An 18,724-nucleotide genomic window follows, 5' to 3' on the forward strand; every position below is an offset into this window, starting at 1 on the left:
TTCTTTTTTTCATTCTGCTGTGGCCTTCACAAACATTCTGCATATCAGTGGCTGTGGGTTGTGTCTGAACGATCTGCAACAGCCGCCTGCGTTATGTGACGCCTGATTAGTGCGGTTTTCAGGGCAGCACAAAACAAATTGCTATTGTTTAGCCCTTGACTCAGTGACCAGCTTGTACGGGTACATAGTTCCTCGCCAACCTGCGTTATGGGCTCTGTTGTTTTCTGCATGAGTTCCAGTTTTGGAAAGTTATTTCATCAGCTCGCACAACTAAAATTAGATACTGACCATAAAACATTTATGTGAAATGTTTGTTTACAAAATTATTTTAATGTTCACAGCATGATTCCTCTGCTTGAAGAGCCAAGGAAGCAATGCCCTGTTCACTCTCATACACGATATGAAAAGGGTTAGGTATAGAAAACAAAGCAACGCAAACAGCTGCCATTCTTCTGTGGCTGCCGTGTTGATGGATCTGCAGTTTTTCCAGCTAACTCCAGCTGTGAGGGGGATCCCTCCAGTCCTGAAAAAGTGAACCTCTTATGGTTCACTAACCTCTTATGGCTAATTATGTGCAACTGTTTTAATTATTGTTTTTAATTGCTATTTTTGTATTTTTAATTGTTGTAGGCCGCCTTGTGTGCCCATGGGGCAAAAAGGCAGGACATAAATTAATAAATAATAATAATAACAAACCTCAATACTTGACTTATGGACCCCTGTCGTCCACCCAACATGGGACACACAGGCAGCTTGTGCTAACTTCATACAGTTTTCTTAAGCATATGGCACCTTAACTAGTTGTTTTTCTTCATGTTAATGCCTCCTAAGGAAAGGTCAGTATGACTTGACCACAGTCCCTTGGCCCTTGTGGAAACAGGCTGATTTAGGCTGGAGATGGTCGGTCTCTCTCTCTCTCTCTCTCTCTCTCTCTGTGTGTGTGTTTCTTCCAACTCTTAAGCAGTAGTTAGCATAGAACTTACTATAATCGTTAGCTCTCCGAACCAAGTCCTAATGAAGAGTAACAAGATGCAGAACCCATAGAAATATTTTGGTAGCCTTGCTACTCCGTCCTGCTTCCCACACCTCAGCCAGTCAGAGATCTCTCATTTGAAGCTGCCTCAAGACCACAGGCTGGCTGGCTTCTTCGAATTAACTTTTCTTCAGCTTTGTGCCTTTGAATTAATTCTACCCTGAGTTTATGTTCTGCTGGGAAAGCTCTCCGAGGGCGGCTGTGCCTGCTTTCATCTGGTCTACGTTCAGCTCCTGCAGTGTCCTGGAGCAGCAGAGCTAGACCGTTAATGTTCCTTTCGGTTTCCTGTTCGTCCTTTAAGATGCCAACCTAATAGATAGAGCTTAACCAGCTTCAATTTCTGTTTGTGCCCTTGTCATGCCCTCTGCATTCTTACCGTTCTTCTTCTGTGAAGGACCTTCTCCTGTGTTGGTACCAAAGGAGAGCTGTGTCTGCACGTGTGCAAAAACCCCTGGTCAGTTTCATGTGCTTGAGAGCTCCTGGATTAGTGCAGTCTGCAGCATGTAGTATTGGGTGTTTGGGGAGCACACCTGATTTGCACTGGTGACAGACCAAGTAGAACTGCCAACTGCCCTGTAGGAGGAGAGAATTGTCTATCCTCTTGCCTCTTTTCTTTTATTAAGAATTTGCTGTTGGACTGTATATTTGCTATTTTGGTTGGTTTTATGTCAGCTGCTGTGGGAGCCTTGTCAGCTGTAGAGTGGGCTATAAATAAAGTTGTGTGATCTCCACTTCCAGCCAGTTTGGTTGCTGTTGTGGGCCCTGTGTCGGTGACCGTGTGGTGTCAAGAACAGTTGTTCCGCGGGGTCTTTCCGTATCACAGCGTTAGTGGCACTGGTGGCTTCTCTTGCAGCCTAGTTAGTTGCAGTTGTGATGGTGAAAGGCCGCCTCAGAGAAGATAACCGTGTGACCTGGTGCCGTTAGCGATCATTAACTGCGTCCTTTGGGAGTTATCATCATCCATTCAAAATAATGATAGTATCTAAAAGGCTGGTGAAAGCCTCCTCCGCAGCCTGTTTCAGGAAACCATTAACGTGCATTACAGCACCGGGATCTGGGCACTTTAGCTGAACAGCCAAGGTTCCTGTAACACAGTCTCTGCAGGACCACCTGGGTGACGCTCCTGGGTCCTTCCAGGCCAAGCAGAAGTTGTGTGTCGTGTGCTCAGGGGACATGGAGGTTTGCAAAAGACATCTCAGTGCTATGGATCAGTTCTAATGTCACTGCTCTTGGTTGGTGCCTTGCCGAGTTTCTAAGGAATGACGGCTGCCTTGTCTCTTGATTCTTTCCTTAGGGGATCTCTGAAAACATTTGTTCACACGGTGCATCTCCTCCAGAAGCAAACCGAGTTGGGTTCCCTGCCTGTGGCTGATGTGTTACACAGGTAGGAAGGAGGATTCGGAAAGAAGTCACGCTGCATGTTGCGTAGCTCAAACACGGGGTGTAAAATGCAGTCACGTGGCACTGATGAAATATTTTATTGACCTGGGTGGTTAGAAATCGGGGGGTGAATAATTTAAAAAGCCAAACTCAGTTTTTCCCTTCCGAGCCAATTATCGATGTGAAGTCACACCATCCGTTCTCATAGTTCACCTCTGTCAACACTGAGCCTATCTACTATGTAAAAATATTCTAATGGGAGCTACCTGCCTGTATGTCGTGAATTATTTCATTTCGCGTAAATATTTTTCTCTTTTTTCCCCTTCCTCTGTTCTCCTCTCTCAAGGTTGCTGCTTTTGGAAGGGGGTCCTGGGTCACCCTCTTGCCTGCTTGGGGGAAAACACATGGTCTCCTGGGGTTTCGAAGACATGTTGCCGGCACCCGATGCCAACCCCAGCTCAGGCTCGGAAAGCAAAGGTGTGGAAGAGACTCTGTCTGAAGCCACAAACACACTGAGTGCTCTGGGGTCAACTGGCCTTGCTTTATAAGCACCCGAAGTCCTGCCCTGAAGTCCCTGAGTGTGGCTTACAAGCGGGCCTTGGTCATGCTGACTCTCACCCAGATTACTGGGTAAATTGGTCAGGCAGCAACAAGTAATTTGGGTGATGTATCCATCAGGCAAACTCCTTCTGACGAAGCAAGGAAAGTGGCTTCTGTGAAGGTCCTCCTCTGCCTCCCCTACCCAATACCAAATGATGTGGCTTTGCTCCCTTGCCGAAGGCCGCCTCTTACCAGTGTCTTTCTGTTCCAGACGCAGACTTGGGGCGCTGCCTTGCAGCAGACGGGCTTTATCTCTACACCACAAACTCGGTGGGCAGGGGAATCAGCAAATTAGGGTCTGGGTTACATGGTACCCTACGGTAAGTCCCCGCAGCAGTCAGTGCCCAATTCATTTACGTTGTCATTTGCTGGAGCTGGCTTTTAAAACAGAGGGTAGCAAATGACTTGAGAACCATGCCAAAAATAACTGTACTGTCGTGTCCTCGGAGCACTAAGCATTGGAACTGGCTTGTGGGCTCTTTCAGTGGGTGGTGCCTCCCATTCTGAAACTTTGGGGGAGGCGGCAAGCAGGCAGAGGGGACCTGGCCTCCTTAGCTTCTGTTTGTAGACTGTTAAGGAAGAGGGCACACTTGTCTACAACTGGATGGATATGTGCAGAACTCATGAATTTCATTATGATCCCCTCCGCTTCCCCACCCCCCATAATTCAAGCACTGGTCTTGTGTAGTGTTTTGCTTCCCCCCCCCCTTTGAGATAGGAGCAATTATGGGTTTGAGTTCTGGAAGTGCCCTGTTAGTTGAGGATTTCCAAGCTTTATTTCAAGGACTACAAGCAGTAGTAGATCCATCAGCGAAGTCAGTCATTGCTGAACTATTCCTCTCCCGCTTTTCCCTTTCAGTGGCTTCGTGTACTGTCGTAACGAAGAGTTGGAGTCGGGCTGGATTGCTTTCGGCAATGGCAGGCTTCTCCACCGGCCTGCTTCTTTTGATAACAAACCTCACTCCCTCTTCCAGGTCATCGACCAGAATACCCTTCAGGTAAACTGAAACTGGGGGTGGTGGCTTCAGTTTCGTACCCATGGTATACTTTGAAACCCTTACACTGTTTCTCAGAGCTCACGCGCATCGTTCAGCCAAATGTCTGAGGTAGTTTTGATAGGCTAGGTGCTTAGAGGTGGCCAGCCTGAAACCTTTCTTCGGATCCTCGTGGAATAGTCTGTGACGTTCTGAGATCGCCGCGCTGGTCATGCTGTCACTTTGTTGACGACAGATCAACATTTTGGTAGCACGTCAAGCAGAAGCCACGGTCAGAATGGTTTCTACAGCAAATTTTGTTTGACTTCCTCTTAAAAAAGAAAGCTGTTTAAGCCTTTACGTCTCTCTGTAGTTGCAAACGGGCAACTGCCCTTGTCAACATAGTACAGGGGCGAGGAGCGGACTGCTACAGGGACTGATCCAGGACATGGAAGTCCTCCAGTTGCCAGCTAAATGTCCTCCTTCCCTGCAGCAGGTGTTCTAGGCCTCAGGCAAGGAAGAAGTCGAGGCAGAGGAGATGAGCAGGGGCAGGGCTTCTCATTGTGCTTTTTCTCACTCCTGTGCATTCAAGCCTTTCCCACCATCAGCAAGGCAGTTGTTTCCCAGGGGCAGAGGGGGAGTGAGGGTGACAGCTTGCAGGGTTGCTGACATGGCTGACAAGGGCAGGAGAGGATAGAGCCTCCGTTTGCCTGAAGATAACTTCCGAAGGTCGCCGGTTCGAGGCCACCGGCACCGTGAACAGCGAGACCTTGTTATGCTGAGTTATTCCACCTGCTTTTGGGCCACCTGTGTGGGAGGAAAATGGAGGCTAGAATGTGATACCAGATCATTAAAGATCCATCTGAAATGTTGTGGTTCTTGAAAGACAGAACCTTCTTCAATTGTAAAAATCCCTACGGGGATTTAGAACAGCCTGCCTATGTAAACCGCCTTGAATTAAAGTCTTGAGGAGAAATCTGACAGCCAAGAAAGGCAGTATATAAATACCTGTTAAAAAAAAAAAAAAAGGCTCCTGTTGAAAGATAGAGTGTCCTCTGGAAGGAAGGTTTTCCTGCTTCCAGAGATCTGTTATCCCATTAGCTCAGAATTGCTTATCAATCAGACTTTTGGCCAGTTTTCCTCTGGGCAGTGTGTACAATTTCAGAATAAAAGACCAAAAAAAAAAGGTATGCTTAAGTATTTGGTAGAACGTTTTTATTCAGCAGTTGAAAAACTTTACTGCCTTTTGCCCCGAAGTGTAGAAATATGGCTTGGAGCCATGTAAGCGTTCAGGGAAAAAAACCAAAAAACTCTGCCTTGCGCATTTCAGAGATGGCTCTGTAGCATCTCTCTTGAAAGATGAAAATCCAATATTGAGAGCATCGGTGGATCAGCAAAAATATGGCCTGCCGGCTGCATCTGTGGCTCATGGCCCCAATCCCAGACCTTGCCCTGTCAGCATATCTGCGACTCAACTGCTGTGCCTGCAGAATACCTCAGAAAAGATGTAGTGCCAGAGGACACATTAAATGCTGGTTTCGCAGGCCGATGCACCATTAAAGCAGTCTAGGGTGGAGGGGTGAAGGCGCCCCCAGCTTCTTTGTCTTGCACTGGCCTGTCATAAGGTACAGAACTGAAAAGGTTCTCTTGAAGAATTGTGCTTCCTCTGGCTGGATCACTTCTGGGAAGTATTTCTTGAGAGCCGGTCCAAGACCTCTAGGAGCTTGCAGTGGCCAATGCCCCCGTTCTTCATGTTGGTCACTGCTCCTCCTGGATGGAAAAGGGAGAGGATAATGGCGTGAGCAGCCAAAAAATCATGGAGGGGACCAGAGTACTTGGCAGGAGTAGCTCCGACTGGCAGGGTGTCTCGGGCGTCAGGGTAGCAAGAATCGTCCACCTGAGGAGCTGAAGCTTGGAGGCAGGGAATGTTCTCTGTGAAGAAAGACTCCCAGATTTAGTTCTTTGACAAGGGAGGCTGTGCTCTCAAAGCACATTCTCTGCCTCCAAGCTTCAGCTTCCCCAGTTCCAGAGAAGGACTATAAAACAATGACACGTTGGGACCTAATTGCCAGAGAGAGAGAGCAGGCAAGCCCTTCCTGATATGGGCGCCTACAGAAGCACTGCTGCGAGGTCTTAACTTTTCAGCTCCTTTGATTTGCAAGCATGAGTCTGCAAATGGGGGGCACTTTTGTTTGCAGTGAGCGCTTCAGGCCAGGCTGAACAAAGCAAGGCCTGTTTCCAACAGTCTCCTTTGTAAAGCCAGATCTGAATAGGAAGATGGCATGTTTATTATTCAGCATCCCCTATGCAGTGCAAGCATGGGACTTAACTGAGAAGGCAAGACAAACAAGGCAGCCTTCCACAGAGCAGACGATGGTACAGGCGTGGTCTACACAACTGGTATTCACACTGATAAAACATTTTGCCCCTCTCTGCTTTTGTGCCCGGCCAGGTATGCCAGCTTCTTCCAATGCCAGCAGATCACTTTCCAGTCGGCAGCACGATGACCACCGTGCACCTCTCTTCGGACGGCACCTACTTCTACTGGATCTGGTCTCCTGCCAGCTTGAATGAAAAAACCCCAAAGGGACATTCGGTCTTCATGGATGTCTTTGAGCTCACAGTGAGTGCCCTTCCAAGTTGCTAGGAAGGAAGAGAACCAGCTTGAGAGAACTTTTAAACTAGAAAGTTTAAAATACTGCTGTTAAAAATACAGTGCCGTATCCACAGGTCCGGCTTCCATGGATTTCACTGTCCATGGATGCCGCAGGTGTGTGGTCTGCTTTTCAAAGTCTTCTAAAAAATCAAAATAAGTCAGAAAATAGACTGTATGTCTACATTTTACCAACCATTATCTAACACTGTCTTCCTACTCACTGCATGATGTTCATACAGAATGGAGCTGTGTCATGCTGGGGATGTAATTGTTTTTCTCGTTCACCGTATCTTCTGGAGAGTGGCCGTCAGTCAAGGTGCATCCCTCTCCCCCTGGAGTTAAAACTTGCCTCTCTTGGTTGATTTGAATAGGTGGAAAACGGCATCTGTGCGGCCAGTCCCCTTCAGGAGCGCACTATACTAATGAGAAAGGAGGGAGACTCGGCAAAGAGTATCAATGAGATGCTTTTGAGCAGGCTGTCCAGGTACAGGGCCTCTCCCTCAGCGACACTGGCTGCCCTGACCGGCTCCACTATCTCCAATACACTGAAAGAAGACCAAGCAGGTGAGACGGTTCAGCAGTCCTTTCCTGGGATCATGGAATGTTAGAGCTGAAAAGGACCTTGGGAGTCATAGTTCAGCCTCGGGGCTCTGTGCAGGCAGCTGCTGCAGCAACCCTGACAAACGACACAGCAAGCACCGGCTTGGAAGTCTCTAGTGAGGGAGAACCCACAACTCTGTGGGAGACTGTTTCAGTGCTGAGCGTTAGGAAGATCTTCCTCTAGCCTTAGTCCGCCACCCTGTAGTTTCAACTCATTGGTTTTCGTCCTGCCCTCATGAACGGTTACTTCCTGTGGTCTGGGCTCTCTTTTGCCCCTTTCTTTGTTCTGATCAGCAGAGTCCTGTACTTTCAGCCTTGCTGGACGGTGCCTCCTGCCCCAGGAACATCTGTGACACAAGTCCCATTGGAAGATCATGTCTGTGCTCTTGTGCTGGATAAGACCAAAAGGCGTCCATTTAGTCCGGCATCCTTTTTCCCGCAGTGGCCCACCAGGTGCCTCCAGAAAGCCCCATGAAGGCAATAGCTCCTATCCCTTTGTTCACTCCTCACCAAATAGTATTCAGTGGTATAGTACCTCTGAATATGGAGGATCCATTTGGCCATCAGTGGAACTTGCCTCTAAACCACTTTTGAAGCCATCCAAGGTAGTGGCCTCTGAGCGGCCCGCTTGGAGGCAGGCTGTGCAGCATGGCCGTTCCCAGTTTGAAGAGGCACTTGGCCAACAGTCTGAGGCTAAGAGGCAAAGAAGGAAGGCCCATAGCCAGGGAGACACACCAGGGACAGACTGCACTTGCTCCTGGTGTGGAAGGGATTGTCACTCCCGAATCGGCCTTTTCAGCCACACTAGACGCTGTTCCAGAACCACCTCTCAGAGCGCGATACTAGAGTCTTTCGAGACTGAAGGTTGCCAACAATATAAGGTAGTGGCCATTACCCTATGAGGAGTCCAGTCATTTCAAACGGCTTGCAAAGGATTGTGCCTTTTTTTTCAAAGTCCTGCATGTTGAAACTGTTTGTAGGCGTCTCAATATCCTCTTGTCCCTACGTTCGAATAATTTTATCCTCAGATCTTGGTTTTCTATTTGATTGTTTGTTGCTCACAACTTTCACTTGATCTTTGTTTTTAGCTGCTAACACCAGTTGTGGCCTACCTCTGAAGATGCTGCGGAAGACTCCGATCTATACCTGCGGGACGTATTTGGTGATGCTCGTCCCACCCCCGGGCGGCTCTGGGAGCTCTGCCACCCGGTCCCTTTTTGGTGGGACGAGCGCTTTGTCATCTTTGAAAAGTAAGTTCTTTGCTCTGCTGCCCTGCGGACTCCTTTTCACGTAAAGAATAAATCCCACCACGATTCCTGCTTTGTATGTGAATGGGACAGGCATCTGGATGTATGCGCATGACTGCTGGGTCACATTTGCTTTGGGGCACATGGCGGTGATGCGGTTGTGAAGCATCGCTTGGCTCTAGTGGGGATGGGAAGGGAAGAGGTGGGCAGCAGAGGAGCACATGGAACAGAACAAATGTTTGCCAAAAGTGTGAAATGACCAAAGGGTGAATGCGCCCCTGTGGGCTTGTGCAGAGGGGTCTTTCTGTTGATGCTCAGGAACCATAATCGGCTCCCCATCCTGTGACACCTGAAACAGGACAAAAGGTCTGGCTTCTAGGGAGGTTCTGGAGCCCTGGCACCTCCTCTCTCTGTAGAAATTAAGCCTTGTCTACATGCAGTGAACTGCACAATGCATCATTCTGATCAGTGCTGGAGCTTTTGAGAGAGTGATCGAAGGCTCTTTTGCTTTAAGTTCTGGCTTCAAGTTTGGTGTACAATATATCGGATGGGCAGTTTGCAAGCCGAGCGGACCTCATTGACGCTGCTGGGAGCTCGCTCGGACGTGGCGCTCTTGTCCCTGGTCTAGGTGAGTAATGGAAACTCATTTCAAAGATAGCCTGCTAATGGCAGCGACAGTGTCCCAGGCCCCAGGTTATTGATCTCTCCAGGCTGAAACCTGCTTGCTGTACACGGTTAACTAGCTGAGCTGCTCCCGTTGCAGAGGAGGACTAGAAATAACCTGTCAAAGGAAGAGCAGGCTATGAACATCTTAATGAAGAGGCAGTTAATTGCAGAAGAAGTGTTTGGCATTGTATATGATCTTTACGTTGGCTGCCAGGAACCACCTTTCCAGGCAAGCAGTTGCAAAAAAAATGCAGTGAAGCAGGCCGACTGGACTTGGGGATCCAGCCATCAGAAATTAAAGATCCATTCTGGGCAACTTCCATTCCGTCCTCGTTGGCCCATTTGGCTTTCTGGAATTATTCAGTTGAACTAGGGACTTACTTGTCTGGAGAGACCAGATTGGGCATGTGCAGAGCATCAGTCCATCTGTCAAACCTGTGCTTGTCTACTGCCCCAAGCGGGCACAAGGGTTCCTACTCTCCCTGCCCAGTTCACTTCCACTGTTGAATGCAGTCTGGGGAAAACCACTGCTTGAAAGCAGCAAAGGGCAGGAAGACAAAGTGGGGGGGGGCAAGCCTTGTTTCCCTCACCTAAATGCTCCTTTTGTGCAAGGAGTGCCCTACCAGCTCTGCTTACTACGTGCAGGGAAAACTTGAGGTAAATACAGGCAGCACTGGCTATAAGAGCTCTGGTTTTTTGAGTAGATTGCAAGGAAGAGCTCCTTTGCCATTGATTCGGCTGCTGAGAAGTTACAAAATTTGGTTCAATATTTATTCCCTGCTTTTCTTTTCCAATGGAAACAAAAGCAGCTAACAATAGACCACAGGAAATAATCAATACTGTACAACAATGTCAAGATTACCATAAATATAACTAACTAGAAGCAGACAGGGATTCGTTACAAACAAAAACAGAGCACAGCAGCCTGTCGGCTCCCCAGGCCTCAGAATCTGGTGGTGGGAAGGTGTGAAAGGAAGGAAGAGGCAGCCCTCTCACGACAGGAGCAATTTTCAAATCAGAAAAAGCTTCGGTGAATGTTTGTGGTTCTTCACTTTTGATCGAAGAAGCTGTGGATCTTTTCCCCTGCGGTGCAGGTGCGTGCTACGATGCTATGAACAACATGGTCTGGACCTGCTCAAATGATTATATCGATCAGTGGTGCAATCCGGGGAACCAAGCCTTTCATTACGTCTGCCAGAGGCTAGGAGTCAGCCATATAATTACAGAGCCAAAAGGTGAGGGGGAAATGGGCAGTCCAGGCCCTGAGCCAAGAAGGCCTGAGTGCGGTGTGAGAGTGTTATCTGCGCTGTTAACTGGTGTGCTCCCTGGGGCATTTGGTGGGCCGCTGTGAGATACAGGAAGCTGGACTAGATGGGCCTATGGCCTGATCCAGTGGGGCTGTTCTTATGTTCTTAAACTACAATTCCCAGAATGCCTTGCAGGTCTTGTTGTCTGGTGTGCTCCCTGGGGCATTTGGTGGGCCGCTGTGAGATACAGGAAGCTGGACTAGATGGGCCTATGGCCTGATCCAGTGGGGCTGTTCTTATGTTCTTAAACTACAATTCCCAGAATGCCTTGCAGGTCTTGTTGTCTGGTGTGCTCCCTGGGGCATTTGGTGGGCCGCTGTGAGATACAGGAAGCTGGACTAGATGGGCCTGTGGCCTGATCCAGTGGGGCTGTTCTTATGAGAGAGGCGGGATAGATTAGAGGGAGTCCCCGAAACTGTGCTGCACCTTGCTGGGAAATCAGCAAGGCAGAACTGCATCTTTTTCACATGGGGGGGGGAATAGAGAGCAAAGCTCCTTTTGATCAGGATGCAGGAAGATGACCATAGTGTTTAAAGTTCTGCTGCCTTCGAAGTCGAAGGCTTTGGGACTCAGGCAGTTCCTTTGAATTCTGTGCAACTGCACTCAAGGAAGGTGGCTGGACATTGCAGCAAGGGACACATAAATAATAATAATAATAATACAGGTATTTATATACCGCCTTTCTTGGTCTTTATTCAAGGCTATTTACATAGGCAGGCTGATTAAATCCCTGTAGGGATTTTTACAATTGAAAGAAGGTTCTATCTTTCAAGAACCACAACAGTCCAGATGTTTCACTCTGATCTGGTTTCACATCCTGGCCTCCATCCTCCCACGCTCAGAGCAGATGGAATAGCTCGGCTCAGCTTGTCAGCTGCTTCAAAGTCGCACAGTGCCGGTGGCCTCGAACTGGCGACCTTGTGAATGTTATCTTCAGGCAAATGGAGGCTCTACCCTCTAGACCAGACCTCCTGCCCATTAGACCATTAAACCGAATGCACTCAGCCACACTGAAATGCTTCAGCACTGGCAGTGCTGCCATAATGTCTATATTACTGTATCAGTAATAGCCTTTCTATCCTGCCCCCAAGGAATTCAGGGCAGTGCAGAAGGTTTGTGTTCTACCTTGCACCCCATTTTATTCTCACAGCCGTCTTGTGAGGTTGCCGCTGGCCCAAAGGGGACCCGGTGAGCTTTGTGGTTGAGGGGGCGTTTGAATCTGAATGGGCTTCCCTGCCCCTCGTACAGTCACTACACCAGTTTGCAGCAAGTTGCAATCATTAATGTTTTTGCCCACACACCAACCCTGTAAGGTGGTTCACTATTGGTTTTCTGTCTGTAAAAACTGAGGTTGGGAGACGGTGGTCTGGGTGATGCGAGGGTCTGCCTTGGCGTAATGCTGCTTCATAGGTTCATAGCCGTGACAATAACTTGAAACATGCCCTGTGCGTCTGTTTGAAACTCAACTTGTTTTGTGGGTTCCCCCCCCCTTTCTAGGAGATGCCATAACCACAAACGAGGTTATCAACCAATTACTGCACCATGTTGGTGCCATGTGTATCCATCAGCTCAATGTGCTGTCAGCCAGTAACAACCTTCCCATTTCAAACTTCTTGGGCAAGCAGCACCCGATCGAAGCCCATCATCTCAGCAGCATTTGTGACATCCTGGAAAAGGCCATGGTCAACGGAGATACCTGCATCATACACTGCAACCTGGTCGTCTTCCAGGTAGGGAGGGGTGCCTCTTAGTGAGCACAGTCCAAGCTTGGATGCGCTTAAAAAGCACTGTGGGACGCTCACCTTTGGGTCAGGGTTGCAAAGGTATGGTTGGCGACCTTCAGTCTCGAAAGACTATGGTATAAGCCTACAGCACCCGGTATTCCCAGGCGGTCTCCCATCCAAGTACTAACCAGGCCTGACCCTGCTTAGCTTCCGAGATCAGATGAAATCGCGCTTTCACGTAATCAGGTTTGACTTCGTTTTCCTTGGCATTCCTTTGCTTCTGTTACCTGCCTTGAGCCATTGGAACGAAGCCAGCTATAGACAGAAACATTTGCATGAATATAAATATGTAATTACATATACGAAAGAAAGGCAAACGCTGATTTATACCTGATATAATCCAGCAGTAGCATTTTTATTTTTTTATTTTTGCTTGTCCTTGCAGGTGGTTTTTAAATTTTTCTTCAGTCCCCAAACAGAGAAGAACCGTGACATTGTGAGGCGGTCTGGCCTCTTACTGTGGCAGCTGCTGATGGCACCAGCTGACCAGATCAGCTCGGAAATCCAGAAGGAGGTCTGTCTAGCAATCAGGTGCGTTGTCTTACCCCATTGTCATAAAGCGCAGGCTCCTGTAACCCTACAAAATATCACTGACAAACTGCCTTCCACAGCCCGAGTGCAGGCTTTCTGAGCTCAGTGATAGTAATGGGGGGCTTTTCTGTGTTGTACACTGGAGCTTGGCACTTTTGTCCCCTGGGCTGAACCCCCACCCCGTCCGAATCCCAATACATGCTAAGCCCCTGATGTAAATGGGAAATGAACCTTTCAAGAGCAACCTGTGCGCCCTTTTCTGTGACTTCCTGTGTTCTCAGAGAACTGTGTTCTCAGTTCTGGAATGATGAGATTCTTTTAGTTCAAAGCCTGTTATTTTAATTCAGTCCTGCTGATTATTTTGTGACATTTGTTCAGGTTAGGAAACCATTAACTGGTCGCTGCACCATGTGACCAGATCACCTTCTTTAGAAAGTAGCATTCAGAGCTGTTTTTTCCCTCTTCTTCTCCTCTTAAGCTCTGGTCTAAACATCCTGTATCCTGGAGAAGTGGAAATAAATAACTTGCTGAAGCTGGTCTTAACTGAAGGTAAGAAAATATTTACTGACTCTGGAACGAAAATTCATTGGAAACTTAACTATTTGCGCCTGGTCAGAAAATATGTTCTAAAGATAAAAAGAACTGTGTTGGATCAGAGGATCTCACGGGCCAGCAAGATGCCACCCCAGCAGCTGGGATTCAGGAGTTTCTCTCTGGACCTTGGGGCTGTCTTTAGCCATCACCACAAGGATCCGTTGTCAGAGCTCTGGTCCGCTATGAATCTGTCTCATCCAGGGGTGTCAAACTCATTTCATACAAAGGACCAAAGTTAGCATTCATGCTGTCTGCTGAGGGCTGCAAGTGTCATCTTTAAGCAGGAAGTGAGATCACTAAGCAGATGATGGCCAGAAATAAGTACTTTGTTCTCACATAGAAACTCATTAGCTGCAAATGACAGAAGAGAAAATGTGCAAATCGGGTTCACGTTTTTGAGAGATGAGAGAGCCCAATTATCGCACTGGGAGAGCCCAGCTATAATGGGGGCTGGATTAATTGCTTCTGGGGGCTGCATTTCACCCACGGGCCTTATGTTGGACACCACTGATCCAAATCTATTGTCCATCTCGTCCCATCAGATTCCTTCCGTTCATTCTGCCCATGCATGCGCCTTGCCCGTTAATAAGAAAGCTTTTCAGTTGGACTTGGTTTGTGGCCGAGTCCAGCATCTACACACAGCAAGTTTCCCCTGTGAATTGTTCCATTGCAGGAGATCGAAACAGTGGGCTTGCCCAGCTCCGAGATGTGATCATGACAAGCCTGGCTGAACAGCTTCAGAACAACCGATTTGGCAGTGAAGATGATGAGCATTACAGGTAAACAGCACAGGGCTCTGTTCTGCTCTGCTTGCCACTGTCTGAGACTAGATTGGTGGGTATGTGAGGCAAGGCCTTCTCAGGGGTGACACCTGGGCTTCAAAATACCCTCCCTTGGGGAGGCCCACTCAGCCCCTTCCCATTTAAATGTTAGAAGAATTATCAAGCCCACCTCATTTTTCTGGGCTTCTTCTGCTGACTGATCTCTCCCTTGATCAGCCTTGCTTGTTATTTTTTGTCTTGCTCTTTATTTTATCTGGATATGCTCTCCGTCTATTGCGTGGTGCGTTTTTGCAAGCCACTTTGGGGGCCTTCAGAATGAAAAGCGTCACAGAAATGTACCACTTAGCACACTGTTTGTGTTTCATTCTGTGCCCTCACCGTTTCGCTCTGTCTTTCCTGCTTTTTAAAGATTAAACGATGAACTTTTGCACTACATTCTCAAGATTGTTGTCCGGGAATCTTGTATCTTAATCACCAAGTGCCAAACTGTGTCCAGAGATGAATTTCAAAGGCTCCTCTCAACTGTGCCTGTGAGTAGCACCTTCTAGCTTGCTCTGCTCAGAAGATCTCTCCTTTTGCAGCCGTGGCAGAACAGTGGTATAGTCTCTGCAGGGTTTGAGGGTGGGCTTTGTTTTGTGTTTGGGTTGCAAAAGGGAAGCACGCCAAACATTACAGGGAAGACTGCCAACTTCTAAGGGGAAATCTTCCCTATGGTCTGTGTCAGCACATCAGACCCTCTACTGCTGCCACCCCTCCTCCTCCTCTCTCTCCGGTTTCAAGAAAGGGGGGAACAGAGTGGAAGAGAAAGTGTGGACTCTCGGACCCTCTAGCCCACCCCGGTTTTGTTCTCTCTGCGGTTCCTGGTTTGTTTTTGAACCCAGAGAGTGGTAAGAAGACAAGGGGCGGGGGGCGAGTGGATGGAGCTGAGATTTTACAGGGAACTGAATTCTGCACCCAGTACGAGAGTCTGGCTGCTTGGGATCCCACAGAATCGCAGCCTGACTTTCAAAGGAAAGAAGGCCATGTACAAATCGATGGTAAGGCCACACCTGGAGTATTGTGTCCAGTTCTGGTCGCCGCATCTCTAAAAAGACATAGTGGAAATGGAAAAGGTGCAAAAGAGAGCGACTAAGATGATTACGGGGCCGGGGCACCTTCCTTATGAGGAAAGGCTACGGCGTTAGGGCCTCTTCAGCCTAGAAAAGAGGCGCCTGAGGGGGGACATGATTGAAACATACAAAATTATGCAGGGGATGGACAGAGTGGATAGAGAGATGCTCTTTACACTCTCACATAACACCAGAACCAGGGGACATCCACTCAAACTGAGTGTTGGGAGAGTGTCTCTGTTCTGACAAGAGAAAATATTTCTTTACTCAGCGTGTGGTTGGTCTGTGGAACTCCTTGCCACAGGATGTGGTGACGGCATCTGGCCTGGATGCCTTTAAAAGGGGATTGGACAAGTTTCTGGAGGAAAAATTCATTACGGGGTACAAGCCATGATGTGTATGCTCAACCTCCTGATTTTAGAAATGGGCTATGTCAGAATGCCAGATGCAAGGGAGGGCACCAGGATGAGGTCTCTTGTTATCTGGTGTGCTCCCTGGGGCATTTGGTGGGCAGCTGTGAGATACAGGAAGCTGGACTAGATGGGCCTATGGCCTGATCCAGTGGGGCTGTTCTTATGTTCTTATGAGGTCGCAGCCCTGCTCCACTTGCGTCCTTCCCAGAATTTAGCAGAATTCCAGTCTTGCTTTAAGAGTCAACGTGGGTGTCTGTTTCCCGCCACCATGTTAACCTGGCAAAATCCAGCAATTTGCAGCTCAGTCTCACGATTCTGAGCCTGACGTGATTTTCCGCCGTGTTCCCACAAAGCTGTGACATTCTAGCAGGAGAACAATTTAGCGTGTCACCTCCCCTGTTTGTTCCCTGCCTTCGTGTTTCAAAAATAGCACACGGGCTCCTCTGTGCGGATGTTTCTGATTGGAAGTGTTGCTGTCAGTAATGCCAACGGTGCTCCTTTGTGTTGAAGGCCGCCTCCCCCTGCCTGCGGTACCTGATGGCCGTTCAGAACCACCTTCTGAGTAATACTATTTTGATTAAGCCTGACGAAAACGATGACAGTGACAGCTCCTTGCAGGGAGAGACATTGAAGGTACAGGTAAACACCGACATTAAATTCCAGTCCCTCTTTCGACTGCCATTGCTCCCTCTCCTGCTCCTTGTATCTCTGCAGCTCAGCTGACGGGTATAACCTCTCTGTGATGTCTCCTCATCGCTTCTCGTTGTCTCGGCATAACTTCATGATTGAAAGACTAAATCTCCCCCCCCCCCCGCTTCAGCTAGCATTCTCAAGGATGGCTTTTTGCACCAGTTGGGAGTTTGCAGTTGAAACCACACATGCCTTGATCTGGGACTCCCTGGTGCCCTGCCATGCATGAGGGGTCGCTCAGAAAGGCGCGGGGGACCAGTGTTGTCATCCTCACTCCTCAAGTTCTAGCCTGCATGTGACTGTTCCCCTGGAGCGACTCTCTTTTGGGCAGACTAACTGGTGCGCCAGACTGAATGATCATCGTTCAGTAGCCCTGTATAGTGGGTGCTCCAGAGGCACTTTGGCAGTTGGCTGGTCCACTGCACGCTCCTTGTGGCTGAGCTCCTTGGATATGAGCAGGACTAGATGTGATCATGTTCCGTTCCTTTCAGTAGGGCCCTCGAGAGGTTCATGTCTGGTTTCACCCTTTGTTGTCAACGAAATCTGTCTCCCTGTTGCTTCTCATTTGGTGTGTTCTTGTCCCCGTCCAACATGGCCACTCAGACAAGTCTGTGAATGTATGACATAAATGCTAAATGTGTCCGTGCCGCCTCGCATCCTACAAACACGTTTTTTGTTCTTTCCAGTTTTCTCTCTGCAGTTCTCATCCTATCTCCCTTCTAGGAGTGTCTGGCCAGCAGGCAGGGCTGGATTAACCATTCTGATAAGTACTGCACAGAGCTGGGGCCCAGCCCAGTTAAAGTCCCTTCTGCGCTTCTGATTAATTTGCAGTTCCTCCCAAGTGCAATGTGTCTTATCTTGCTCCTTCCACTTTAAAGGCCTCTGAAGCTAGGAAGACACTGGCTGTTCTCACATTGTAAGATGAGGAAGCCACGACCCTATTCCCAGGAGTAGATACACTCCTCTCTCCAGGATACAGAACAGAATGTCCTCTATCCTGCTGAAGGCTGGGGAGGACAGAATTTAGGGACTGTGCAAGTTTGTGTGTGTCTTGTTTCTGTGTCTGAGTGCTGTCGTCCCATTTTAAAAATACAGTCTGCATCAGTTGGTATTGAGTAGAGCTCTGAAGGGAAAAAAAGGATGCTGCATGTATATGTATGCAAGAATAAAAAGGGAAAGTGCCCACCCAATGATTTTTTTCTTGTATTAAACATAATTAGCATCTTAAAAAAATACTCTGCAGTCAGATCAATAAATTTAAAGGAGTTAAATCTGTTGATCACACTGACCAATCAGCAAAAAGCAATGCTTAATGCCTACCTTTGTATGCGAAGGCAGACAGAAGAGAAGCTGGGTGTCGTGAGACAAGAGGTCCCCTCAAAATGGCCCATTAGGACTTCTGTAGCCCTAGTCATTCCTTGCCAGCAAGGACCCTTCCTACTAGGACTGGACTTCGTCTCCCTCCTTAGACTTCTCCTCCATCTTCATGTTCCTCCTTCTTTGGGACTTAACTTAAAATCTCATGCTGGACACAGGCGGCAGGATTTTTTTTTTTTTCCAGAGAGTCAGGTGGAGTGATGGTGCAACTTGGGGCAGGGATCTTCCAATCACCTGCTACCTGATTCCTTCGGCTAGCAGTGCCAGAAATTGAATCTGAGACCTTCTGCATGCAAAGCAAGAGCTGTTCCACAGAGCTGTGCCCCTCTCCTTTCATCCTGCAGTTGTCTCTGGTCGCAGAGGCTTGTTTTTTCAGTCTTTTGAGGAATAGCAAAAAGACCCACAAAACCCGTGAACAGAAATGGTGATCACGGGATAAACGTGTCCTTGGACAAAGACCACCTTCCACTCTCTGGAAAAAAAAAAAGCTGTTGTGTGTCTCCAGCCGCAGCCTTGGAGAGATCTGCTGGTGCCAGGCTACATTGTCGTAATCATCACACTCACTTTGGAAGCCCATGGTTGTGCTGTTCATTCTGTTTTTAAAAGGGTACTTCCTTCACCATGTCAACTATTATTCTCTTGACCTGTTTGTGCTTAGGAGCTGAAGGCCAGTATCTTGGCTCTGGCTACTCAAATCCTAACAGGGTGTGACGAAGTTCTAGAAATGCTGCAGCAAGTCACCACAGCTCTTATAAACAGCGATATTCCGGAGAGAGAGCACAGGTAAGGTCCCTGTTGTCCTCCCAACAGCAGATCAAAGGACAGGCATTTGATCTTAAGCAGTGCGGCCATTTTGTCATACTGCCATTTTCATTGTCAAAGTCAGGACACCTGGGGAGCCCTTGCATCACCTCACTTTATCCTTGTGCCAGGTGGAGGCTAGTAGTTGGTTGGCAGGAGCAGGCCTCTTGAGAGAGTCCA

At 48.3% G+C, this 18,724-nt stretch overlaps 1 protein-coding gene across 1 annotated transcript in view; it reads left to right on the forward strand.

Annotated features, from left to right (window-relative positions):
- Positions 1-18,724, forward strand: part of HECTD4 (HECT domain E3 ubiquitin protein ligase 4) — a 78,543-nt gene that overhangs the window by 17,671 nt on the left and 42,148 nt on the right. The window contains exons 3-18 of the mRNA XM_066609540.1: positions 2,328-2,417; positions 2,760-2,890; positions 3,225-3,333; positions 3,873-4,011; positions 6,440-6,610; positions 7,015-7,207; positions 8,332-8,493; positions 9,005-9,118; positions 10,251-10,391; positions 11,961-12,193; positions 12,633-12,778; positions 13,257-13,327; positions 14,046-14,151; positions 14,564-14,684; positions 16,187-16,315; positions 18,402-18,526. Coding sequence (XP_066465637.1) covers positions 2,328-2,417; positions 2,760-2,890; positions 3,225-3,333; positions 3,873-4,011; positions 6,440-6,610; positions 7,015-7,207; positions 8,332-8,493; positions 9,005-9,118; positions 10,251-10,391; positions 11,961-12,193; positions 12,633-12,778; positions 13,257-13,327; positions 14,046-14,151; positions 14,564-14,684; positions 16,187-16,315; positions 18,402-18,526 — 2,181 coding nt within the window. The remainder of the gene's footprint in view (positions 1-2,327; positions 2,418-2,759; positions 2,891-3,224; positions 3,334-3,872; positions 4,012-6,439; positions 6,611-7,014; positions 7,208-8,331; positions 8,494-9,004; positions 9,119-10,250; positions 10,392-11,960; positions 12,194-12,632; positions 12,779-13,256; positions 13,328-14,045; positions 14,152-14,563; positions 14,685-16,186; positions 16,316-18,401; positions 18,527-18,724) is intronic.

Source organism: Tiliqua scincoides, chromosome 14 (assembly GCF_035046505.1).
Source record: "Tiliqua scincoides isolate rTilSci1 chromosome 14, rTilSci1.hap2, whole genome shotgun sequence".
Taxonomy (NCBI): domain Eukaryota; kingdom Metazoa; phylum Chordata; class Lepidosauria; order Squamata; family Scincidae; genus Tiliqua; species Tiliqua scincoides.